The sequence below is a fragment of the Leopardus geoffroyi genome, chromosome B1 (assembly GCF_018350155.1).
Source record: "Leopardus geoffroyi isolate Oge1 chromosome B1, O.geoffroyi_Oge1_pat1.0, whole genome shotgun sequence".
NCBI classification, from domain to species: Eukaryota; Metazoa; Chordata; class Mammalia; order Carnivora; family Felidae; genus Leopardus; species Leopardus geoffroyi.
This window is the reverse complement of record NC_059327.1, coordinates 122,591,736-122,619,298: the sequence shown is the minus strand read 5'-3', so window position 1 is coordinate 122,619,298 and position 27,563 is coordinate 122,591,736. Positions and strand designations below refer to the sequence as shown.

The following is a 27,563-nucleotide window of genomic DNA, read 5'->3' as shown; positions in this document are numbered from 1 at the left end:
GCCCCATATACCTCCCTTCTGGCAACCACTTGTTTGTTCTCTCTATTTAAGAGTCTTTCGCAGGGGTACCTGGGTGGCTCAGTCAATTAAGCATCCGACTTTGGCTCAAGTCATGATCTCACAGTTCGTGAGTTCCAGCCCCGCATGAGGCTCTGTGCTAACAGCTCAGAGCAGCCTGGAGCCTGTTTCAGATGTGTCTTCCTCTCTTTCTGCCCCTCCCCTGCTCGCTGTCTGTCTCTGTCTCAAAAATAAATAAATGTTAAAAAAAAAAAAAAATAAGAGTCTGTTTGATTGTTCATTGGTTTTGTTTTTTAAGTTCTACATGTAAGTGAAATCATAAGAGTATTTGTCTTTTTCTGTCTAACTTATTTCACTTAGCATAATACCCTCTAGGTCCATCCATGTTGTCGCAAATGGCATGATCTCACCCTTTTTCATGGCTGTGTAATACTTTGTTGTGTGTGCATGCCGTATCTTCTTCATCCATTCATCTATTAGTGGACGCTTGAGAGTTGCTTCCATATCTTGGCTACTCTGCTGCAGTAAACATAGGGGTGCATATATCGTTTTGAAGGAGTGTTTTTGTTTTCTTTGGTAAGTTCCTAGCAATGGAAATACTGGATTGTGTGGTAATTCTATTTTTAATTTTTCTCACAGTGGCCGCACCAGTTTACACTAGCAGTCCACAAGGGTTCCCTTTTTCTCTACTTCCTCACCAACCAACACATGTTATTGCCTGTTGTGAGGTGATAATCTCATTGTAGCTTTGATTTGTAGCTCCCTGATTATTAGTGATGTTGAGTATCTTTTCATGTGTCTGTTAGCTGTCTGATGTCTGCTTTGGAAAAATGTTCAGGTCCTCTCCTCATTTTTAATTGGATTCTTTGTTTTTGTTTTTGTTTTTGGTGTTGAGGTATATATAAATTCTTTATGTATTTGGATATTAACCCCTTATCAGATCTATCATTTGCAGATATCTTTTTGCATTCGGTAGGTTGCCTTCTGTTTTGTTGATGGTGTCTTTTGCTGTGCAAATGCTTTTTATTTCTGATGTAGTCCCGATAGTTTATTTTTGCTTTTGTTTTCCTTGCCTCGGGAGACAGATTCATAAATACGTTGGTGAGGCTGATGTCCAAGAGATTACTGCCTGTTTTCTTTAAGGAGTTCCATGGAATTCCAAGTCTTTAATTTTGAGTTTATTTTTGTGTGTTGTGTATTTTGCTTACTATGTAAGCAAGTGGTGCAGTTTCATTCTTTTTTTCACCAGTTTCATTCTTTTGAATGTAGCTGCCTACCATTTGTAAATTGGAGTCTTAATAGTGAATTTTCTAATTGGCTTCTGTAATATCCAAGGATATAGGAGTACATGCAAATACACTTATCTAGAGAGTTTGTTTAGAAAACTGAGCGATAGAATTAAGAAATTGTTTTTGTTTGTTTGTTTAAGGTGGATGGCAGGATGAAACCTGGCCAGACGGTTGGACCGCCGTGACGAGAGACGGAAAGCGGTCTGCTCAGTTTGAGCACACCCTGCTGGTCACGGACACTGGCTGTGAAATCCTGACCCGGCGACTTGATAGCACGCGGCCTCACTTCATGTCCCAATTTTAATTTCTCCCGAGATGGCACATCTCAGTAATACCTTCTGGCTGTACCATGCATTTTTATTGAGAGTACAGAATGGAAGAGGAGATTTTTATTACGTGTTTTGTTTTGACTATAGATAAGGAAGACTACAGCATTGGATGTGTGTCCTCAAGAACTTGACTTGGGTCTGAAAAAGCTGAGAAGAATAAAAGAAACATTCTCAACTCTTTTCAGTATTCCCCTCTCCCTCCAGAAATCTCTGCACCCCTGTTTTCTCACTTGGCCTTTGAGCACTTTTTACGTAAACCTGCTTCTAGTTGCTTTTATCACTGCCACAACTGGGCCAGCAAGAGCCAGCTGCTCTTCAGGTGAATGTGGAAGATGAGAATCCTTGAAACTTTAGCAACATATGTTGTTCCAGATTTTTTTTATTATATATGTATGAAAATATATATGTATACATTTTAAATTCCATGTATGTAATTCCTGAACACTATATGACCTGGGTTTGTGTTAATTCTGCCCTGACAGTGCTATATGCTGTCATAAATGGACCCATTGTTTGCAGTGATTTATTTCCCAGTTGGGAATTTGGCCTCCCTCCTTCCCCATGCTACTTATTTACCCTTGTAATTGTGTGTAAGGAAGCACTCGGTCAGTGAGACTTCCTCTCCAGTGTGGACTCTGTCAGTGAATGGTTGTGGCAAAATTCACTTTGGAAAAGGGTTGTCACATTTTAAAAACATCTAGTTTCTGGCAAAAATAGCCATGCTTCATATGATAGCTGGCTGTTTCAGAGCATGAGCGTTTTGTGATACATTGCTCTTTCAGACCTCTTTCTGGTTGAAATGGGAGGGAAAAAGCTCCCTTTCTTCCCCTCTATTTTATTTCAAGGGCAAACCTTGGAGATATTCAGAGAAGGGTGAACGGTTGCACTGTGGAGGTTGATGGGAAGAGACAGTTCTGAAATCTCTTTGGCAGTGAGCAGAGTAAGTCAGGTGGGCTGTTAGCTTCTGACATTTAGTAAACCTGGTAGTGATGAGAAAGGAACTTCTTTGAAGATTGTACTGTTCCCTTGCAGTAGAGATGCAGCTGTCCGTGGTGTGTTGAAAACACACTTTACCTTGACATGGTTGGGAACCTCATTAGAAATGACCCCAGCTGCCCAATATCTTTGTTCCTTTCAGTAGTTCAGTCCAAATGGAAGTGTATCCAGGGAACACGTATCAGATCAAAGTCGTTGTCATTGGAGTGTACTTGATTACTGGGTATCTGGTAACTTTCTTGTAAGATAATTTGATACCACTGACATGTTATATGAGAACATCTTTCCCAGAGTGCCTCAGACCTTTATTGCTTTAAAAGAATTATGATAATGTTTTCATTACTTTTATTATTTTAATGATTTAGTGAAGTGACTGAATCTGGTATAGACTTTTGGGGGTATGTGTGTGAAATTTTTTATCAAACTGTAATATTTGTGAATGGAATGCCTTGCAATATGAATGTTAATATAATGTGTAAAGGGAGATTAAAAGTTTGAACGATTATCCCCTCCCCCCCCCCCCCCCCCCCCCGTGTAGTTATTAACTTTGCTGCATTTGTTTGGGGTTTCAGAGGGAAGTGGCGGGAGTAGGGTGGCTGATTTCATAATCTGAAATAAACTCATGACCATTTGAGTGAAGAGTTTTTCGAGTTTAACGACTGCATAATTCCAGTACTGTGTTTAGTTCACCAGAGCCTATCAGCAGTATTTGAGATGCAACCATAGTTTTGAGAGCTTTCAAGACAGAATGCTGAATATTTAGGGAGTCATTTTAGGTACTGATGGTGGAATTAACAGTGTGGGCTTCTTTGATCATTAGAATATAAGCTCAAGGAAAAAATATCTTGATAGGATAATTTTTTTGTAAAAAGGTTAACATTGGTGATGATGCTTTTTTCGGTTTGGTAGATTTCAAAACAGTATGGGCTCTAGTCTAATTGTATATATCTAATTTAAAATGTTTATTAGAGCTTCACGTTTCATTATTCTGCCAACTTTTCAGAGTGTATTAACTTTTTATTTTTTGTGTCAACTTAATTTTTTTAATGTTTGTTTATTTTTGAGAGAGAGCATGAGCTGGGGAAGAGCAGAGAGAGGGAGACACAGAATCCAAAGCAGGCTCCAGGCTCTGAGCTGTCAGCACAGAACCCGATGCAGGGCTCGACTCCTGAGCTGTGAGATCATGACCTGAGCCGAAGTCGGATGCCAAACCGATTGAGCCACCCAGCCACCCCTTGTGTCAGCTTTTAAATTAATACATATAGTTTTTCCTGCCAGTCCTCCAGCCCCCTTGGAATTACAATTTAGAAGCAGGGAAACATTTGCCTTTAAATTTTATGTCTTTTGCTGATGTAGTGGATTAAGGTACATTAGGACCCATTCACTGACACTTTAATACCACTTGCCACGGGTCGAAATTTAATAGGAGGTTGAGGAATTTGTCATCTTACCTTGATTCTTTTGTCCTATAACTACTATTTTTTTCTTTGTGTTTGGTTAAGATTGCAGGCATGGTGCTTTACTTTTTGCTAAGGCCCCCAGAATGCACCCTCATGGTATCTGTAAGCTGTTTTTTTCAAAAAAAAAAAAAAAAAAAAAGTTTTTTACTTCCAACTTTGCATTTTGAAAATTTTCAGATTTACAAAAAAGTTGAAAGTATAGTACAAGGAAATGATCATATACCCTTTATCTATATTCAGCGATCATTACTTTGCCACGTCTCTCTCTTAAGCACCTTCCTTTTGAAACAAATGGCATCATACTTCACATTATTATTGCAGCTTGTCTGTTAAGACATAAGGACATTTCTTACTGATCATAGTACCACACCCAAGGAATTTAACATTGATCCAGAATTATCTATAGTACATACTCAAATGTGAGTCTCAATTTTTTTCCAAATGTTCTTTAAAGCTTCTCTCTTTTCTAAATCCAGGATCTAGACCCATGCATTTGGTTGTCCTGTATCTGTAGTCTTCTTTACCCTAGAACAATCCTACCTTTTTTGGTGCTTTATGAAATTGACACTTAATAAAGCAGGCCAGTTAGCTTATAAATTTCTGTATTTCTCTGGGAGTTTCTTATGAGAAGTTTCAAGATAAATATTTTGGCAGAAGACTCTACTGATGGTATGTGGTATGTCTCATTCGTTGTGTCACATCACATCAGGAGACACAATGTTACTGTCACATTATTGCCAATATAAGTTTGATCACTTGCTTTGTCAGATCTTTCCATTTTAAGAATATTTTTCTTTTCTGAAGCAAATAATCTGGGAGGAGATACTTGAAGACCATTTGGATATTCTTTTCACTCAATGGTATTAACATGCACTGATAATCCTTGCCAGAATCCATTATTTTATTACATTGGTGGCTGCAAATTGAGACTGAAATCTAGCATTCCATTTACATTTTATTAGCTGGCACCCTTTTACAAAAAGAAGCATTTTCCCCCCTCCTTTTACCCACGGTCGTTGAGTGTTGTCAATGTGGGCTCATCAGTTCTTAAAAATTCTATTTAATTACTGTAATTGTCCCAAATTTGGCCAGCAGAAGCACCTTTAAGCTTATTCATGTGTCATTTTGACCTGCGCCTATCAGTCTTTGAGCGCTTTCTTTTTGCTGTAGCAAGATGTTGTAAGTTTATCGTACAGCTTTCCTGTCTCACACTGGGACAGGCTGTTTCTCCAAGGAGCCCTCGTTCCTTTTCATGGGGAATGGTATTTGGAAATGAGGATCTGGGTGCTACTGGGTGTCCTTGTTGCTAGGCACTTTCAGGGAACAGAGCCAGGAAATGTACTTTTTATAAATCATGAATTCGTTCTGATACTTTCAAATCTAACACTAATCTTCCTCATCTTTTTCTGTTTCATATTTATATCTGCTTTATCCCATGGTGAGAACTTTGGTTCTGAACAGCATTAATATTTATTTGCTGGATTCTGTAAGACATGTAAAATTTAGAATTACTGTATCAAAATCACTACCAACAGTGAACTTAAGTGCAAAATTTGTGATTCCTGAAACCTGTCTCACTAAGGGAGTACAGATTATTGGTTTGTTACTGGAAGTAATTTTATTCCTTCTGTATCCTAAATTTCGTAAACTGTGAGCTCCTTTTTGACAATACAGTGCATCTTGGGGGCAAAAGGTACAGTAAGAGGAATGGGAAGGATAGTGATCTGGGAGTTAGAAGTATTGGAAAGGTTTGAGATAGTGTGGTAAGATTCTGTCTACATTTGGTGTTTGACCTCTACCAAACTCTGGAGCTATAAGAGGAGCACATGATACCACTTTGTAATGTAGATGTGTGGCCCATTTTCCAGTAGAGAAAAACATCTGGGCATTATTGTCTTAGCAACAGATTGTTTCACAATGTAGGCTACATTATGCTAATACCCTAAAAGTTATTAATGTGTTGTTTTTAAAAACGAACACCCAAGGGAAGGTTAGCTTAGCACAGGCTCCCCCACGTTTGAACCCTGAGGAGCAAGCAGCCTCTGGTGGCAGCCTCTCCTTTACCTCTTCTTCCTTTTGGTGCTAAGTATGAATAAGAAAAATAGTGCTTTGTATTTGGTTATTTTGAGAAAAAGAAAGCAGGACATAAGGTGGCCTTGGCTGCCTCTCATCATTTTGGGGACTGTGGAGGAGCAAAAACACAGCTGTCGGTCTATGGCGATTCTGTGGTTATATTACAAAATGTCAACGCTGGGGTCTTAGCAAACTGTGCCAATAAGTCCAGTGGAGCAGTGAAGAAGGCTTCCTGGAAAGGTATCAGTGATACGTTTGTTACGGCTCAAAGTCTTCTGGTAATTATTTTTTACTGATGTCTAGAACGTTTTTACCATCGTAAAACTTTTAGTAGAGGCATTGCTTACATCTCCTGGGTGCTTAGCCCTTTTCATGTTACCTCGGCCTCCTCACCTCACCCTCAAGAACAGACGTGCTAATACTTTTCCAAAACTTGTAGGTACATTTGTATTTTCGTGTCATGAGAAGAGCACAGGACCAACAGGACCCCAGGGCTCTGATTTCTCCAGTTTTTTATTTGGTTGCAAGACTAGGACAAATCCCTATACTTATCTGTGGAGAGACCTATTTGTGGAATGATACTATTAGCAACTATTTTATTCTATATATAATGTGACTATAAAGCAAATTTATTTCAGTAGTTGGGTCAGGGGTCAACAGAAAATTCAGGCTGGAATTTTTACAACTTTATTAGTCAATCTGATTCTGAGGAAACAAAATAGCCAAGGATAAGAACTTTTAGTCTGAAGATCTATGTTAGAGAAAGAGCAATAGATACTTTAAAGCACATTTTCACTGTTTATGTTGCTTAATATATCCTGGTTTAATATATCCAGCTTCAGTCCATTTTTAAACTGGAGGTAGTTGACTAGCACTCCTTTCTTGAAAGGGGCTTGTGCAAATTTATCTCATCACAAGGAATTCTGATATGATGTCCGCTTTGATAAAAATCAGTCTACCTTTTAAAAACCATCCCACCTACTTAGTGCCCATAAAGTTCCACCAAAAGAAATTTGTATAATGGAGGACTTTGTATGGCCCTGTTCACTTTGTAGTTGTTTCTTTAAAGACACGATTCCCTTAGTTCTATGCATTTATTATCTAAATATCTCTTTAAATATAATAAAATGTTCTCCAAATGTGTTTGTGGTATACTTTTTTCTAAAGGGTATTTGCTGACGACAATCCAATCTGGCATGTGTATTGAAACAAAATTGGCTCAATCTACAGTTTTTTTTTTTTTTTCCCTGGGTCACACAGTGTCTCTAGGCCCAAAGAATTGTCAGTTACTTCAGGACTTTGATCACCAGCCTAATTGGCAGATTGGTAGCCAGGCAGAAAATGTTCTGAAGCATTCTGTGCATGGGAAACATGTTCCCTCTTTTCCAAATCAAAACACGTTTTGACTATAAGTTTGCATTCAAATGGGATAAATGGAAAGAAATAGCATTATGTATATTTTTTGGAGTGTTTTTTGTTTGATGTAAGTTGTACACACATGAATGGTTCACTGTGACAGTTTGGGATGTAATGCAGTTTTTCCCTGTCTCCGTCCCCCCAAACCTCATCATTCCCTAGGTTCCTACTTTATATGTTAGTTCTCTGCATGTAATAAAGAACTTGTTCCCAGACATGTCTGCAAATGGACTGTCTTACTCCAGTGAGCGTCAGTCAGGTTAAACAGAATAGCACAATATGCAAGCAAGATTTGAAAAGTGCTAACTAGGTATAGGAAAAATTTTCAGTAAAAAGTTGCTTAAAATTAGTTCCTAATACTGTAAAATTTTAGGTACTTAAGTTAAAAATACATTTTACTAACTTTCATGAAGTATATAGTGGGTTAGCCATTGTGTGTTAAAATTATGTATCTGTCCAAGAAAGCAGTTTAAAGATACTTAAAAAAAATTCCCAACAATACTTTTCAGGTGGTAGACCTCCTAATTTTGGACAACTAGGATAGGCTTGCTGATGTGCATATAGTGAGTAGCTTTTAGCCCTGTTTTATCTATACTTTCTTCCAAAAACTGTATATGCTATTTCTTCCAAAAACAAAAACATTATACACAACATCCTAGATGCCATCCAAGAGGATATATTAAAAGGATCTTGAAAAGGCTTTATAGTCCCATGATCCAAGAATCTTCATAGTAAGGATCATATAAACTTAACTCCCTCATTGGCCAGCTACAAAAGTTGGAGTTACATTGTTTTGATATTTTATTATTTTTTAAAAATAAAGCAATCATTTTTAAGGTTTTGTTGTTAATTTGAGAGACAGAGACAGAGTGAGTCAGGGAGGGGCAGAGGGAGACTCCGAAGCAGGCTTCACGCTGCTAGCACAGAGCCTGATGCGAGGCTTGAACTCATGAAGCTATGAGGTATGACCTGAGCCAAAACCAAGAGTCAGATGCTTAGCTGACTGAGCCATCCAGGTGCCCCCATTATTTTATGTTAAAACGGCTTTACTTTTTCATGTAGGTGGGCATAAAAATGCCATCTCATTCGTGTATATACCTCATATATGAGAAGAAAACTAATGATGGAAAAAACTTTTTAGAGAATTATTTGCTCTCCTACATTATCACACTACTTGTCCATTTTCTTAGTGTGATTGCTCAAGGTGATAGATTTTGTTCCTGGAAGGCTAAGGCTAAACTGAAACAGTTAAAAGCCTATTTCCAGAGCTTTGGTAGAAGCTAGTTTTAATTTTTTCTTCCAGTTTTCTCAGAACAATAATTTGGGGCCATTTGGACCCCTAGTGCATCTCCAGCCCCCAAGGTAAAATGGGAGAGAAGCTAGGTTGCAATACCTGGTTCTACAAATGCACTAGCTATCCAAAAAGGAGAGATCATGGCCATAATTGCTACCTTTCTATTTTTAAATCAACTAAATAGTGCTCTCTCAGAAACACAAGCACTTACAGGAGCAATTAAGCCATATCAATCAAAAGTATTTTTATTTTTAATGTTTAGTTGTTTTTGAGAGTGTGTGTGAGTTGGGGAGGAGGAGAGAGAGGGAGAGAGAGAGAGAGAGAGAGAGAGAGAGAGAGAGAGAGAGAGAGAATCTGAAGCAGGCTCCAGGCTCTGAGATGTCAGCAGAGAGCCCCAATGCGGGGCTCAAACTCACGAACCATGAAATCATGACCTGAGCTGAAGTCAGAAGCTTAACTAGCCACCCAGGCACCCCAAAAGTATTTTTAAAATAACAAAAAAAAACACATGACTTCAATCCAACCAAAAGAACTATGTGCGTGGCATATCCGATGTGTTGACAGAACAGCAGTCTGCAATACACTATCATGTGGAAAAACCAAAAGAGCGCAAAATAATGTTAATAGTATTCCTTTGTGTAGTTTTAAAGGATATGTATATGTGCTATTCCGTGAATTGAAACTTCTGGGAAGATACATGAACTTTCTAGGAGTCAACCATTTTTTTTTTTTTTTTTGTGGGAGGGGAATGTTGTGTTGCTCTTATATAATTTTCTGTAATTGAATTTTCTAACTCTTGGATATGTTGCTTTTGTTTTTTTTTTTCAATGTCAATGGATTACCTGGATGGAAGAGAAGCATTTTTTGTTTGCTGCTTTATATTGCTCAGAATAAAAGAAAATCCTAAATGTTACTTAACAGCACCACAAAAAGACTGATAGAGTTGATTAATTAAAATAAAAATATAAAATATATTAAAACATAAAACTGATGGAAGGACTGGCATCTATAAGAACACCTAACAATTACTCAGAAAAAGATAATCCAATAGAAAAATGAACAAAGGATGTAAATAAATACTTCGCAAAAAAGGAAATACAAAGGTACGATAGTACTTTAGTAACTGAGGGAAATGCAAACTGATGTAATGAAGTATCATTTCACACTCATTGAATTTGTAAAGATTTCCAACCATTTTGAGGAACGATGTTGGCAGTTTCTAGTACAGATGTGCTTATCCTAGGATATACAGTTGGCTCTTGAACAATGCAGGAACTAGGTATGCCGACCCTCCATGCATTTGAAAATTCACGTATTACTTCTGACTCCCCCAAAACGTTACTGCTGGCTTACTGTTGACCGGAAGCCTTACTGATAACAGTTGATTAACACACACATATTATAAATGGTATTCTTACAACAAGCTAGAGAAAAAAAAGTGAAGATAATCATAAAATACATTTACAGAACCATACTGTAAAAAACCCATATATAAGTGAAATCTGTGCAGTTCAAACCTATGTTGTTCAAGGGCCAACTACACATCCTAAGTAATGAGGATTACTAACACAGTGAGCATGACAAGGATGTACAAGAATGTTCCACCAGTGTCGTCAGCAATATAGAAACAGCTTTGGAAATAGCGTTAGGCCATCATTTGGGCAGCAGATAAATTATGGTAGTTCATATAAGTGAATGCTAATGCACAGTATTAAAATTAGTGAATGAGAGCATCACATGGATTAATCACAATGAGTAAAAAATGAAAGCTGCAGAATAGGACAGTTATCAGGTTTTCAATGCTGAAGACTAGAGACAGTTAATGGATACATATAGTAAGTGTGACAACATGTAAGTGAAAAACACCAAATTCCGGGTGGTGAGGAAAGGAGGTAAACAGGTATTTCACAAAAAACTTCTGGAGACGAAAGGCAATGTGGTGGTCTAGAAATGGTAAAATGTTAAGATTTGAAAAAGCAGCTGGGAACTTTGCAATTCAGTATGTATTTTTCCTATGCTTGAGAGAATTCATAGAGCCACCACCTACACACATACACCTACTTAAGCACAGAGGGTAGCTTCGTCAATGATGTTTAGTGCCCACTGTGGGCCAGATGCCATACGAGGAATTGTGGGGGGTGGGTCTCTTAAGTTTGAACAAGACATGGTTATCTGTTCTCAAGAATGTAATCTCATAGAGACAGCCCTGGGTTCTCATGAACATTGCCACTGATGGTGAGGGAAATGTTATTTTTTATTTTTTAAATGTTTATTTTTGAGAGAGGGAGAGTGAGGGAGGGGCATAGAGAAAGGGAGACACAGAATCCGAAACAGGCTCCAGGCTCTGAGCTGTCAGCACAGAGCCTGGCTTGAACTCACCAACGGTGAGATCATGAGCTCAGCTGAAGTCGGATGCTTAACCGACTGAGCCACCCAGGTGCCCCGAGAAATGTTCTTTAGTAAACGGGCCAGAGACTGTTAAAAGTTAAACACAAGTTACCGAGGATGGAAGAAGGCAAGGTTAAGATATTCACCACTGCCCTGTTTCCTCTGGCTTTCCTTTATTTATTTTTTTATTTTATTTTGTTTTTTTCTCTGGCTTTCCTTTAAAGAATGAAGACAAGTACAGGAACCATGAGAATGAATTCAGCATAAAACAGAGATCACAACTTCACACATATGCGGAAATTACTTTTATTATGTTAGACTATTTCTTAATAAGCTAGCAATTATTCATGTGAAGGAGAGTTCAGAAAGCTAATTTAGGACTGTATCAGCTTTGTCCTTGATTAGAGATGTATGAATTATACACAAAATATCACTCCCTAGAATAGGTTACTCTAGAAGTAGTAGTAGAGAAGGTCTAAGAGACTGATCGTGGAAGAGCTTCTCCCTGCTTGTCTGGTTGTTCCAGTTGGACCACAAGATTTAGGTGAAAGGATGGACATATTTTCTCTGTTGAATTTAAAGTTTTACAACAGTTCGAATGCTGTAAGAGAAGGAAGCAATAAACAGTTTTCAGTGATATTTTTTTAATGTTTATTTTTGAGAGAGAGAGAGAGAGAGAGAGAGAGAGGAGGGGCACAGAGGATCCAAAGTGGACTCTATGGTAACAGCAAATGTGGGGCTCAAACTCCCAAACCATGAGATCATGATCTGAACCAAAGTCAAGATGCTTTGACTGAGCCACCCAGGTGCCCCTAAATGACCACTAAAGTATTTTTTAAGACCACTAAAAGTTTTTTTTACCCTTCTCCATAAACCCCAAGTCATTACATTTTATAATATATAGCTAACGAGGAAGCTTACCTCTTTCCTGCATGCATCAGTTCAAAGGCTTCATTAATTTGGTCAAAAGGCAGATTGTGAGTCACAAATTCATCAACTTTTATCTTTTTGGACATATATTCGGATACTAACTTTGGGACACTTTCCACACTCTTCCATCCTAAAAGAAATCACACATGTATTAATTCTTCCAACAAATCTTTGCAGTATGCTTATTACTTAGTGGGTGACAGACATTTAAGAGAATAAATTTTTGGAGCTAGAATGTATTATGTTAAATGAAATAAGTCAATCAGAGAAAGACAAATATCATATGATTTCAATCATATGTGGAATTTAAGAAACAAAACAGATGAACATTCAGGAAGAAGGAGGGAAAAAGAGAGGGAAACAAACCACAAGAGACTTAACCACACAGAACAAACTGAAGGTGGAGGGATCTGGGTGGGAGATGGACTAGATGGTTAGTGGATACTGAGGAGGGACTTGTGATGAATGCTGGGTGTTGTATCTAAGTGATGAATCGCTAAATTCTATTCCTGAAACCAATACTTCACTGTATGTTAACTAAAATTTAAATTAAAAAGAAAAAAAAACCTGATTTTCACATCAATTAAAGAGGACTGAAAAACTTCAAAATTAGCATACAGAGAAAGAAGAATTTAATGTACATCTTTAGTTAAAAAAAAAACAGTAAATGCCTTTTGAGTATTTTCCTTTTTCTGTGTTAAGATTTACTAAAATCTCATTAAGGTTTTAGCCAAGTGAGACTTCTAAGATACCAGGATAGAACTCTGAAGTCTTAGAACAAACTTATTTGGCTCCACAACAGCAAAGATTCTATAATTATGACATTTAAGGAAGAACAAACCTGACGTAATACAGGACTTTTATTTCTTTGGTTTTAAAGCCTTTTTTTTTTTTTTTTTAAGTTTATTTATTCATTTGAGAGACAGAGAGAAAGAGTGAGCTTGAGTGGGGAAGGGGCAGAGACAGAGGGAGAGAGGGAATTCCAAGCAGGCTCCTCACTGTCAGCACAGAGCCCGATGCAGGGCTTGAACTCACGAGTCGTGAGATCATGACCTGAGCAGAAACCAAGAGCCGGATGCTTAACCAACCGAGCCACCCAGGCACCTCTTATTTCTTTGGTTTTAAATTCAACAATGAAATTAGGGATAGCATCTCACACCAGAAACCGTGAAACTGAAAACAAAAGTGGGAAATTCTTAGCTATATAAGATTTTAAACAAAATTGGTGCTTCGATCTTTCACTTGTATTGAAAGAAGCAATAAATCAACAAAGACACCTTCCCACCTTTTACACCAGGGACACTTTGTAGCTCATTTCAAACCTCTTTTGAGCCTTTTCCAAATCTGCCTCCTTATATCCTCTATTAATTATTTTTCTCTTACAAATCATAGGGCTTTTCCTTTCTCCTTTTTTTAAAAAAAGTATTATTTATTTAAGTATGCTCCATGACCAATGTGGGGCTTGAACTCACAAGCCCGAGACCAAGAGTCACATACGCTACCAACTGAACTAGCCAGGTGCCCCCTTCTTTAAATCCCCTGGTAACAGAGACAAGTACAGCCACCTCTATTTGTTAGACCAAAACTTCTGTTTACATCTGTGGGTCATATTTTAACAACACCCATCACACCCCAATACTCCAGCTTCTTTCCCAACTAGCATGTGCTGGGGTGATGAGGCTTCAGTGAGAGGTTATGATCAACCCCCTGGCTCAGTCTCCCAGGCTTAAAATGCCCTTTTAAATACAGCTAAGGACCTGAGAGGATGTGTGGCTTTAAAAGTCTGTTCTGATATACTCAAGTGAGGCGTACAGCTCGTTGGAAAGGGGAGGTTAGTCTGCATGACAATTTTTATGGTGAATTCCATAGTATAAAGGCAGAAACTTCGGCCAAACCCCCTCATACCCTCTTGGTCTTTTCCTCTGGCCTTGAAAAAAGCTGGCATGATAGGGGATCTTAAACGCCTTGTTAAGTTCAGATTATTGAAAATTCACGCTAAGTGATTTTTTTCCCTAAGAGGATGGTGAGAAATATATTTTTAAAAAACCTACAAAAACTTTAGATTTCATTCATTCACACTTGTTGGAATATACAGGCATGATCTGTGCCTCCTAGCTGAGCAACTACCAAAACAGATGGAAACTGTTTCTCAGCATCCTATCAGTAGTTAGGCAACCCCAAACCACCATGCGTTTTTTAGGAGCACAAAAGGGGAAAAATGATCAGTCTGGCAGCTTTTCATTTCTGTTATAAAGTTTTGTCTAATACAGTATTTTCAGTTGAAGACTTTGTATTGGTTACTACTGAAATCAGTACTATTTAGACAAGAGGTATTACTACATCCAGCGACAACCAGACACTCTGGAAAAATGAGCACAAATGCCGATAACCTCTTTAAGTCCATAACATGAGTGTGGCTGACAATGCTGTTTGTATCCCTGGAACCTACTTCTAACTTCTGCCCTAACCCCCAACTATTTCCTCATTAACAGGATACTGATTTTTTGTGTGTAAAAAGTGGGTCTCCTGCTTCAGAGGAAGTTGAGTATCTCCCCAGTCCCAGGGGTAAATACTGACTGAATGTGAAGCCCTCCTATTAAAATAGCTATGCAACAACTTGATGAAGGTAGCCCATGAAAATTCTTAAAACAAAAAATCAGCCTGGGATTAAAATTCTGCCGATGGAAATGACAAAAGAGAAAATGTGCTCACCCATTAACTTACCTCCAAAGGCAGTGCCTTTCCACGTGCGGCCTGTTACCAGCTGAAACGGGCGAGTGGCGATCTCTTCACCCGAAGCAGCTACTCCAACCACCACGCTGACTCCCCAGCCTTTGTGGCAGGCCTCTAGCGCTGCTCTCTGCAGGAAAGAGAGGATCAAATCACAGGAGTCAGTGCGTTGTGCCGGCCATCTCTGCTTCCCCAGTAAGTAACTTTTGGGGGAAGGGTGGCGGCACAGAGCTTTTTTAAAAAAAAAAAAATGACAACAAAAAGATCAAACTGAATATTTAGTCAATGTAATTTTATTCAAGTTTTAATAAGATAATTACCAAATGTATTAATCTGGCTAAATACTAACACAAAATGAAAGAATTTAAAGCTTTTATTTCCCGTCTAGTTTTAAAAGTAAATCCTAGTTAAAAATTCTAAAGACTTTATAATAAAGGAAGCAAGGTGGAGAATAGTACTATTTTGCGGAGGATTGACTTTATGTCAAGTAGGCGCATTTTGCACCTGAGGAAACTGAGGTGTTAGAGAAGCTGTTGCTCAAGGTTAGTGAAGCGGATATACAGTTGACCCTTGAAAAACACACAAGGGTTGGGAAGCTGACCCCCTGCCCAGTCGAAAAGTCACATTAACTTTTGACTCCCCCAAATTTAACTAATAGCCTTCTGCTGACTGGGAGACTTACCAGCAATATAAACAGTCGATTACCAGCTATTCTGTATATGTATTTCATACTCTATTCTTACAGTAAAGCTAGGGAAAAAAAAAGGAATGAAGCTAAAACTTACCATGACTTTCACATTACCAATGCACTCAAAGGAGTAGTCCACTCCCCCGTCAGTCATTTCAACGAGCACTTCCTGGATGGGTTTACTGAAGTCTTGGGGGTTAATACATTCAGAGGCTCCAAACTCCTTGGCCCGTGCGAATTTATCTTTATTGATGTCCACACCAATGATCCGGGATGCACCAGCCACCTTACAGCCCATGATAACCGCCAATCCAACTCCTCCTAGGCCAAAGACGGCACAAGTAGAGCCAGGCTCCACCTAATAGTAAACATAGTTTGTAAGGCACTCATTGCACAAGAGTCAAGGAAATCACTAGGTTTCTAACACACTGGGCCAATTTCACTATTCCAGCAAAGCTCCACTGTATCAAACTAGAAGGCGGAAGCTAAAACCCAGGCCAATCTCTTACCTTGGCAGTGTTCACAGCAGCACCATAACCAGTTGAAATTCCACAACCCAGAAGGCAGACTTTATCCAAAGGTGCTAAAGGATCAATTTTAGCAACAGAGATATCAGCCACAACTGTATATTCCGAAAATGTGCTGGTTCCCATGTAATGTAAAATTGTCTTTCCTTTGCAAGTAAATCTGCTAGTACCATCTGGCATTAATCCTTTCCCTTGAGTAACTCTAAAGAAAATAAAAAAGGAGAAAGGCAGGGTAAAATCAGGTTTTTCAAAACCCATAGGAAAAAAAAAGTTTTAAATATGACAGGTAGACAAGAAAGTGTGCTAAGCCCCAAAGTCAGATTTCTACTGTATTTATTAATAATTTACCACCTTTCAGCAATGCCTTATTAGAAAACCTTACAAAAGACTTATAATCCTACATATCTTTTCCAACATTCAGTATCCTTCTGGATCTTGCTGTCAGGGTATTGAGATAAAATTTAACAGATACAACTTATGGATTAGATGAAATAATTTGAAAATTCCATCACCGGCGCGCCTGGGTGGCTCAGTCAGTTAAGTGTCGGACTCTTGATTTTGGCTTAGGTCATGATCTCACAATATGTGAATTGAAGCCCCGTGTGAGGCTCTCTGCACCTTCTCTGTGTGCTCTCTCAAAACAAACATTAAAAAAAAAAAAAAATTCCATGAAAAAACTATGAGCAAATATAACTTCTTAGAGCATACAGCCCAAACCAGAATCTACACAGAGATTATGAGCAATTATGCAGATTAGGTGATGAAAATAGCCAAACTGGCTGATTTAGATCTTTCAGGAGGCTTTGTTAAAAGGCTAACAATCCTCAAGGATTCAGGTTATCTCTTCTTTCTCTATAACTTTGTTGCCTGTGTAGTTGGTAACACTAGTAAAAGATAAAGGAAAAGAAAAAAGCTCACAAAAGCAACCGGTATGATAAATAGTATCAAAAATTGTTTCTGATATTCTAAATAAGTAATGTAATGTCTTGCTTAGGAGTACAGGTCCTAAAGTCAGACACACTTAGGTCAAATCCTGTGTGATCGTGGGCCAGTTAATTAACCTCTGTGGCTTAGTTTCCTCACTAAAAAATGGAGAAACAATCATATCTCAAAGATTGCTATAAAATCAAATGAGGTGTTATGGAAGGCATTAACATTGTGCCTGGCACAGAGTGCTTATTAAATATTTATTATTTTTCAAAATAATGCACTATAATTTGATGTTCATTCTTAGGCTAATCCTTTGGAATAAACAGGAATAAACAAATACACACATGAAAATAGATTGCCTCTAGACTCAAGAGTAAATACATTTCCTTTGAGAAAAAAATATGACCAGAAACAAAAAACAAATCTGTGACAAAGCTCTACCACAGATAACTGTTGTATCTTTAAGAGCAACTTAAGTTTGTTCACCCTTCCTTAATGGAAGAAATCACTTCTATCTCAGAGGAGTTTCTTGAACAAAAGGTGATGTGGGATACATTTCATGCTCTGAAAGGACTTGTCCCTCTGAAAGGCTACAGGCAGCCACAAAAAGGCCAATACCATTATTATACTTGATATGTCCCAAGTTGTTAGACTGCATTTGAAATTACCTTTCAAAATGAGATTTTGGTTCTAGCTTTGCCAAAATTAACTGGACTTATGTTATATAGTGAATGACATCTTGTTTCCCAAAAATAGAATTTTGTCAATGGCACTAGAAAACAAATTCAAGAACACACGATCTTTTATGTATGACCCAATCTTCTAAGTCATGGACCCAGCTCTAATGTGTGTGTGGGGGTGTGTTCCCTTATACATAACATAAAGCAATTCTTGGACACCAGCAAGGTGTCTGGCAATTCAACTCAATTCTGACACTAGCCACCTGGAGACAGCATCAGATCCCACAGGTTAAGGACTCAGTCCTAGAAGACTGCCCCCCACCTTTCACTTCAGATGACAGCTGCAAGGCCGAAACTGTTACCAGTGCTTCTGACCCCAATGACTACAGATTGGAGGTTCCAAAGATTTTCTTCCTCAGGTTCTTTTAATGTCCTAGAATCGCTCGCAGAACTCATGGAAACACCTATGTTATTTTTAAAAGTTTATTTATTCATTTTGAGAGCGAGTGAGTGCATGGGAGGTGGAAAAAGAGAGAGAATCCCAAGCAGGCTCCATGCTGTTAGTGCAGAGCCTGATGCAGGGTTTGAACTCACAAAATGTGAGATCATGACCTGAGCTGAAATCAGGAGCTGGAGGTTTAATGGACTGAGCCACACAGATGCCAGTTTTTATTTACTTATTTAATTTTAGAGACAAAGAGCAAGCACAAGCGAGGGACAGAGGGAGGGTGAGAGAATCTTAAGCAGGCTCCACACCCAGCACAGAGCCCCAGTGCAGGGCTTGATCCCATGACCCCAGGATCATGACCTGAGCTGAAATCAAGAGTTGGACGCTCAACTGAGTCACCCAGGTGCTGTTTAAGTTATTGAAGGATACGATAAAGGATATGAATCAACAGCTAGATGAAGAGACGCGTAAGATAAAGTATGGGGAAAGGCTGAGGAGTTTCCATGCCCTCTCCAGGTATGTCACTCTCTTCAATCTACACGTGTTCAGCCCCAAAGCTCTCTGAACCCAGCCCCAAAGCTCTCTGAACCCAGTCCTTTTGGGATTTTGTGAAAGCTTCATTATAGCCATGACTGACTAAGTCACTGGCCATTGACTGATTCAACTTCCACGCCTCCTTTTCCTTACCAAAAGTCAGGCCACCCCTAGGTTACCTAAGGGCTTTCCAAAAGACCCCTTCATTAACATAACAAAGGCACTTTTATAGCCCACATCACAGGAAATTCTACTAAATTTTAATAGCTATGAGCCAGAAACCATGGCAGAAGACCCCAATACATATGAGAAATATGTATCTGGTTATCTGAATGAAATCACAATATTGGATCCTGCAATTCCAATCCTAGAAAAATACCCAAGAGAAAGTAGTCACATATTCACTAAGAGCTATGAATAGGAATGTTCACAGCAGCAAGAATCACAACAACCCCAAACATTTGAGCAACTTAAATGTCCATCAGCAGGGGAATGGATAGAGATAAATGGATGTATATTTGGAATGATAGAAAAGAGGTGATTCACAGAGCAACTTAAACACATTTCACAGACATTATGAGGAAACCAAACAAAAGAGCACACAGTATGTGATTCTATTTATATGAAGTCCTGTAGTGAAAGAAATCAGAATAGTGGTTCCCTTTGAGAGAGGCAGGTACTGAAGCGCAAGGGATACGAATGACTTTGTAGGGTGCTGGAATGGTTCTCTACGTTGATCTGGGTGGTTATAACCATTAGGTGTGTATATACATAACAATTCATTGAGCTGTACACTTAAGGTTTATAGTACTTTATTACGTATGTTTTACCTCAGTAAAAAGGGGAATACAACATCTTAAATTGCCTCAAAGAAAGAGTTAAGTGCTGTTACCTTATTACAATAAAGTAACTACCTTTTCTGTGTCAAGGGGTTATGTTATCTCTTGTAGTCTTCCTAGTAACCTTATGGGTTTCACTACTTTGATTTCATGGACAATAAAATGGCTCATAAAAATGCTTCTATTTAATTTCCTAAGCATGTCCCTCCTTAATATACGTTTTGGCAAGTTTAGACGAATGTTATGGAAGAAGAATGGGTTCAGAAAATTCTGTTTTATCTAATAGCTGATGATATTGGGCACACCACTTAATTTGAATCTTCATTTTTTCATCTATGAAAACGGGGATACCAATGATAGTGAGGCTGCCATAAAGCTGGAATGAAGTAATTCATGGAGAATGCTCTGTATAGACTGCCACACAATTACTTATTATCTTAAGGACCAAGTAACAAAGATACTAACCTTATCTTCTGGCAAAGGTTTGTCTTAGGGTTTAGACAAAATTTGCATTCTCCACACTGTGGGATGTAGAGTGGGATGACAGTATCGCCTGGGAAACAAATGCAAAGACGTTATTCTGAATAGGTGACATCTGTCTCTAAACGGATACATCAGCCTCTGCAAATCCTCACTCCTCATGTGGCTTTGCAAGGTTAACTTCAACTCAGAACTTTACTTACACAACATCATTCAGACACTGCCTGACTATGCAAAAAACACAAGTTTCAAAATTTTTATTGAGAAAAAGCTCTTAAACTGTACTTGGAGAACAAGGTCATGGGCTTTAAAATACTGACTCACCGATGAATCTTTAAAAATTCTTGTTTAATTGGTCCAAACTGGCTTTGGAAATATACTTAAATAGTTTCAGATGACAGTAGCTTGCAAAATCAGAAAGAAAAAAAACTCTCAAATATTTGTGCTTCCTAGATAAGGAATAAAATTCTTCCTGAAAAATGACTCAGGTGATAACTTGTTTGTGAAAGAAACAATGCATAAAAATAATTTCCTTGTAGAAATAAATTGAAATTATAAAATTAAGAGTGGTTCAGATATCCTCCTTACCTGCCTTCAGGGTAGTAACTCCTTCGCCAACACTTTCCACGATCCCAGCCCCTTCATGTCCCAAGATCACTGGAAAACTCCCCTCAGGATCAGCCCCACTCAGGGTATAGGCATCGGTGTGACAAACTGCAGTGGCGATAATCTAGCAGATCAAGAGCATTTAAGGGTGTTTGCTTGCAATCCAGAGAGATACAGGTCAAAGGAAAGGCATTTTCAACGTTTATTTATTTTTGGGACAGAGAGAGACAGAGCATGAACGGGGGAGGGGCAGAGAGGGAGGGAGACCAGAACCGGAAACAGGCTCCAGGCTCTGAGCCATCAGCCCAGAGCCTGACGCGGGGCTCGAACTCACGGACCGCGAGATCGCGACCTGGCTGAAGTCGGACACTTAACCGACTGCGCCACCCAGGCGCCCCAGGAAAGGCATTTTCAATACCACATTTCATTGATTCTAAGATACATTTGTTTCATATTTTAATCTTTAAAATCAGCAAGTGTTTACAATCTATGGTATCTTAACAATTGGAATTGGCAGCATTTTTTTAAGTGATACATAAAAGTAATGGTGCGTTTATATGCAAAGACACATGGTACATCTATCCCTTTTCAGTGCATGCTAGCAAAAGAAGGTGAACAAGGTGATTTTATGGGCACTGTGCCTACAGGTGTGGAGAGAACATGACCTGTGTACAAAGCGGGAAGAGTCCATTTCACTGCTGGGATCCTTGTGACTGTTGACAAATGTGACTCCTAAGAAGGTATGGACTACTGTGGAAATATGCCTGCCTGCTTATTAGGGCCAAAATTCAGAGCTTTTAGTGAAACCAACTCCCTTTTTAGCAGCCACACACAATTACTACTTAAACAGCCTTTTATTCTTATCTGGCTTTTAAGTAGGTTATCTTTCCAAACCATTTAACGCACAGAAAGGAAGTCTTGGAGTGTTTATATTTATGCTTCTTTGTCTCTCACCCATGTACCTGCTTACAAGGTAACATTCTTTGCCATTTGTTTTGTTTCCCAGGGAAGCCAGTGTGCCCCAAACAGCTCATCTTAGTATATCCCAGGACACATTTTCTTTTTCAGTAGCAAAATCACAATCAGGTTCATTTCTGAACTTAAAGAAAAACATATAAACTGTCATAAGTCTGGGTTGCAAAAGATCTTAAGAAATTATTTGGCCCTGGGCTCTGCAACCTGCTATTTGATCCCTGGGAGCATGAGCATTTGTTTGGAGGTAGGATGGGGAAAGGATACTCTAATTCACAGCAAAAAAGAGCTTATTTTTTTCTAGGATGTTAGTTTCATTCAATGGTTACTACTTTAAAGTATTAATTTTACATCAAAACAAGTGTAGAATGCTATAAATATCCAGTTGGCTGCCTTGTGCAATACTGTTCTCTCCAAGGGTAACTTCATTTCTCTGACACAGCAGAGGCTGAGAAGCACTAGACTAATGAATCCCCTGAACCCTGCTCTTGCCTGCAAGGGTCAGTACATTTTAAAGCTTTCCAAGCAAGCGGACTTCACTTGCTTGTTGCTCCAATCAAATCAGGAACCTCTTCCCAAATCTTATTTGAAACCTCTGCTAACAAAACTGAAGACCATTTCTTCTTTTGTTTCTAATGTGTCATCATACATTTTAAATTATGGGCTTGGCAGAAAGGGGGAGCATCCTATAAAGTCATCTTAAACACAGGCTACAGAAGAAAGAATGCAGTTATCCAGTGATCCATGGGGAAGGCTGCTTAGCTCACCATCACAAGCTAAAAAGAGGGACAGGAGTGCTGCAAAAGTGAAGCAGGTAAAGTAAGAGGAGGATGTTGTGATTCCCAGGTTGGAGGACTTTCAATACTTTCTCTTTAACTCTGTCCTTGGGGATTTATCCACAGAGGATTCATCTATCCAGAGACCTCATCGTAAGTCTCCTTTTCCAGTGCCCTCAATACATCATTACCTTAATTCGCACTTCATGAGCCTTTGGGGGTGCCACCTCTACCTCCTCTACAGAGAGAGGTTTTCCTGCTTCCCAGGCAACTGCAGCCTTGCACTTGATAACCTGAGATCAGGGAAAAAAGAGAGCAAGTTGTTTATCCTCCTGCACTAATAATCAACTACTTATTTAGATCCTGACTACTAATCTTAGAAAATATATCGCAGAATCACAAAAACCATAACCTCTAAGTGATACGGAGAATTATTTTGCATGTTTTTAAGATTATTATTGTTTAAAATCATTATTTTTTTTTGAGAGAGACATGGAGAGAAAGTGTGCGTGAGCAGGGGAGGGGCAGAGAGAGAGGGAGAGCGAGAATCTCAAGCAGGCTCCACACTCTTAGTGCAGAGCCCGATGTGGGGCTTGAACCTACCAAACATTAGATCATGACCTGAGCCAAAGTCAAGAGTCGGATGCTTAACCAACTGAGCCACCCAGGCACCCCTTGCATGTTTTTAGATTTCATATAAGTAATGTTCACTAAAAAAATTTAATTCAGATGACTACATGGTCAGCTGTAAAAGCCTCTTTTGGTTAAGTTTTATTAGTCAAATATTTAACGATCTTCTAGGAATACGTTAAAAATACGGGTTCTGGGGGCACCTGGGTGGCTCAGTTGGGTGAGTGTACAACTTTAGCTCAGGTCATGGTCTCATGGTTTGTGGGTTGGAGCCCTGTGTCTGGCTCTGTGCTGACAGCTCAGAGCCTGGAGCCTGCTTCAGATTCTGTGTCTCCCTCTCTCTCTTCCCCTCCCCCACTTGTGCTCTGTCTCTAAATAATAAATAAATATTTTAAAAAGTTAAAAGCAATACAGGTTCCAGAGCATCTAGGTGGCTCGGTCAGATAAGTGTCAGACACTTGATTTTGGCTCAGGTCATGATCTCATGGTTCCTGAGTTTGAGCCCCATGTCAGGCAGACAGCACGGAGCCTGCTTGGGATTCTTGCTCTCCCTCTCTCTCTCTCAAAATAAATACTTTAAAAAAAAAAAATACAGGTTCTAAGACAATCTGATTCAGTAGGTCTGCCATAGGATCCAAGGAATCTGAATGCTTAACACGTACCCTATGGTATTCCTTTACTAAAGCTGGTTTAAGTTAACACTGGTTTAGTGCAAAACTGCAAGGTGGGAAGGAGCATAAGGAGGATCAGAATGGGAGAATTTTAAAACACTATATTTAGGGGCACCTGGGTGGTTCAGTCGGTTAAGCATCTGACTCCCTGATGTCTGCTCAGGTCACGATTCCATGGTTCATGGGATTGAGTCCCGTGTCAGGCTCTGTGCTGACAGTGTGGAGCCTGCTTGGTATTCTCACTCTCCCTCCCTCTCTCTCTGTCCCCTTCCCTACTCACATTTTTTCTCTTAAAATAAATAAACTTAAAAAATTACTGTATCTACCCCTTTTAACTGTGCTATATAATACAATTGCCACTTGCCATGTGTGCCTTTCAAGCTGAACTGATATAAACTGTAAGTGTAAAAGATACGCAGATTATGAAGACATAGTAAAAAAAAAAAAAAAAAAAAGTAAAAGTATTTCAATACTTAAAAAGTATTAATTACATGTCAAGGCAGTAATTTGAACACAGTAATTCCTCTTTATCTGTAAAGGATACATTCTCAGACTCCCGTGGATGTCTGAAACTATATATACTATGTTTTTCCTATGCAAATATATCTATGATAAAGTAATTTATAAATCAGGAACAGTAAGAAATTAACAGAATTATATTGTAGTAAGTTATGTGAATAGTCTCTCTCTCAAAATCTTATCGCACTATATGTATGTACTCCTCCTCCTTGTGCTGATGTGAGATGATAAAATGCCTACCTGGTGAGATGAAGTGAAGTGAGTGACATAGGCCTTGTGATGTAGTGTTAGGCTACTAATGACCTTCTGACAATAGGTCAGAAGGAAGATTACCTGCTTCTGAACTGCAAATGACTGCAGGTAACAGAACCCATGGAAAGTGAAACTGCGGATAGGGGAGGGGGGGGGAATACTGTATAATGGATTAAATTTTAATCAATTTTATTTTTTATTATTCATTTTTTAACCCAATTTTAATGTGGCTACTAGAAAAAAAATTCCAAGCTAATTAGCTAGAAATGCTAACTTCAAGCATAGCATTGACTTAGAAATTCTAGTCAGTACTAGAATTTAATACTAGGCCTCCTTTACTAGAGCATCAGGTGTAATGAGGAAAGGTAAAAAAAAAAATTTTTTTTATTGAAGCATAGTTAATATACAATATCGTATTAGTTTCAGGTGGACAATATAGCAATCTGATATTTATATACATTAAGAAATGATCACCATGATAGGTCTAGTTATCATCTGTCCACCATACAGTTATTACTATATTATGGACTTTATTCTCTATGTTGTACTTTATACCCCCATGACATCTTTATTTTATATCTGCGTGTTTGACCTCTTAATCCCTGTCACCTATTTTGCATTCCCCCCACCCCCAAAAGTTTTGAGCAGTTCACAAAATGCTTATGAAACATGTTGACAGAATAAAGGATGCAAACTGCTGGGTTTATAGGAGACAGACTTGAAAGTCAACACTTACAAAAAGGGTAAGTTAAAGGGAGAGGCACAAAGTGGAGAAAGAGTGTTAACTTTCATTGGTGGGTTTGAAAAAACTTCACTTTTAACTAGGATACCCAAGGATGAGAAAAGGTTAGTTACAAATCATAGTAATTAAACACCTACAAATATAAAAAGCTATTGTGAGGAGTAAATGAAAATGAATAAAAACTCACTAATATAGTGCTTGGCATAGTGTAGCTTTGCAGAAACAAATAGTGTTTATTAAACTAGAACAAAGAGTGGAGGAAAGCAGAGCTGAACTATATAGAGAGCTGAGTGGCTTGTGTAAATTGGTGAGGCTGGAAATTATTATTTTTAAAATTAAAGGGTAGATACTAAATCTTATGGTAAAAATATGCAGACATTGCATTAGAACGTTTTCACCTCAACTGACCGTAAATCTCAAAACAAAATCACAAAGGTCAAATTCAAAATAGTCACATATTCTAGAGAATTTAGGCAACAAGAATAAATATAATTCATCCATAATTTTTTTTTTTAGTGAGGGGGAAGAGGGATACAGAGAATCTTATGCAGGCTCCATGTTCAGTGAGCAAGCCCAATGGGGACTTGATCCCTTGACCCTGGGATCATGACCTGAGCTGAAATCAAGTCAGATGTTCAATCGACTCAGCTACCCAGGTGCCCCTAATTCATCCATAATCTAAGTTCTTTTTAAATTAGAAAAAAATTCTGTTTTAAATTTTATTTATTTTGGGAAAGAGTGCATGAGAAGAGGGGCAAAGAGAGGGGAGAGACAGGATCCCAAGCAGGCTCCATCCTGGCAGCGTGGAGCTACAGGTAGGGCTCAATCCCACCAATGGTGAGATGAGGACCTGAGCCCAAACCAAGAGTCAGATGCTTAACTGACTGAGCCACCCAGGTGCCCCAATAATCTAGGTTTTTATACCTCCTTCCCCTATTTTAAGGAATGCTTGAGAGATTTTTTTCCTTTTAATGACAATTTTACAACAAAGCTCCACCCTAAATCTACTTTGCCCTACTTCAAATATGATCACAGGATAATTTTTCACCTTCTCCAAATAAAGGCACTTCGTTATAAAGAAAAACTTGCCAGTTTGTTAAGTATGAAAGATCGCTTAGCGTTTACCATTTCTTTTCAACCTCAACATTTAATGTCATAAATCTTTCTAAAGTTTGCAAAACATTAAAACACTAAGCAACTTTAGCCTGATTATTCACGTTACTCGTGCATTTCTGCCTTTCTTTACTGTCTAAAGTATATTTCAGGAACCTGGAACAGTTCCTTGCAAAGGGACAGGCCTGGCTCACTATCTTAATGTGACCACTAAGGTCGACCAACCTCTTAAATCTCAATTTTTGGTGTGCAAAATGGGGACAATACTCGCAGAAGCGTCACGGTAGGATTAAAAGAGGAGAGTTCTGGTGCCTTAAGTGCTCAAAAATGTTACTACTGAAAGGGACCCAGGAGCCTTCGCCAAATACATTCTTTAGTGGCACCATAATTATTCAATTAACAATTATAGTCATGAAACACAACAACCTAAGGGTTAGGAGCACGGGCTCTGGCTGTAGTTCTGCTACCAGCAAGATGACTCCATGCAAGTTACTTATTTTTGCAAACGCAAAGTGTGAACGCTCTTAAACCTTTTCTACCGCCCCCTCCCCCCTCGGGCTGCCCCCAAAGCCTCGAAACCTTTCAAGGAGCCCAAAGACTCTTTCCCTTCCTTCCCGCGGAGCAGCTTGCCCGAGGCACCGTTTCAGATCCGGAAGCTGATATCAGCCTACCGGCCGAGGCCCCGCTCAGTCAAGCGACCGGGTTCCATCCCATGCTTTCCCTTTCTCCTCTTCCCTGGGCCCGGTCGCGCTGCACAGCCAAGCCTACCTGGTTCGCCATGTCCTCGGACTCCGGTCAGTGAGAGGTGCACATCCGGGGTGGGGCTCATGGGGCTGGGGATATGGGCGGGACGTGCGCCCAGCGCAGGGGGGCGCGGCGTGGGCGGGGCGTGCTCCCAGCGTAGTCCCGCCGCCGCCTGCTCCGCGGGGGCGGAGCGTGAATACAGCGTTCGCTAGGCCAGTCTGGCACGAAGGACGGTGCCTGAAGTGTGATGCCGCTGGCGTTGTAGCTCGCGCCCACGTGGTGTCGCCTCCAAAGCTGGAGGGGTTTGCGCGAGGCTGGAGGGCGGCGGCTTTGTGGCAGAAACCTGCCGGCTGGATGCAAAACATCTGTGTCAGGAAGGGGTTTTCCCCGTGTAACGTTAGCCCAGGCAGCGTAGATAAGGCTTATGAAGCACACATGTGGAAGGTGAGGGACCAGGAATTTAACTGGAAGCACGTGAGAAAGAGGACT

At 39.3% G+C, this 27,563-nt stretch overlaps 2 protein-coding genes across 2 annotated transcripts in view; one reads left to right on the top strand and one right to left on the bottom strand.

Annotated features, from left to right (window-relative positions):
- Window positions 1–4,208, top strand: part of METAP1 (methionyl aminopeptidase 1) — a 59,805-nt gene extending 55,597 nt beyond the window's left edge. The window contains exon 11 of the mRNA XM_045472152.1: window positions 1,448–4,208. Within this exon, the coding sequence (XP_045328108.1) occupies window positions 1,448–1,611 (164 nt within the window). The 3' untranslated portion in view covers window positions 1,612–4,208. The remainder of the gene's footprint in view (window positions 1–1,447) is intronic.
- A 7,345-nt stretch (window positions 4,209–11,553) lies between these two features.
- Window positions 11,554–27,318, bottom strand: LOC123595007 (alcohol dehydrogenase class-3). The gene is made up of 9 exons (XM_045472139.1): window positions 27,099–27,318; window positions 22,595–22,696; window positions 20,638–20,779; window positions 20,035–20,122; window positions 16,121–16,340; window positions 15,709–15,969; window positions 14,918–15,053; window positions 12,185–12,323; window positions 11,554–11,864 (listed from the first exon to the last, which is right to left on the bottom strand). The coding sequence occupies exons 1-9, from the start codon at window positions 27,108–27,110 to the stop codon at window positions 11,840–11,842; spliced, it is 1,125 nt and encodes a 374-aa protein (XP_045328095.1). The 5' UTR covers window positions 27,111–27,318; the 3' UTR covers window positions 11,554–11,839.
- Window positions 27,319–27,563: the final 245 nt, after the last annotated feature.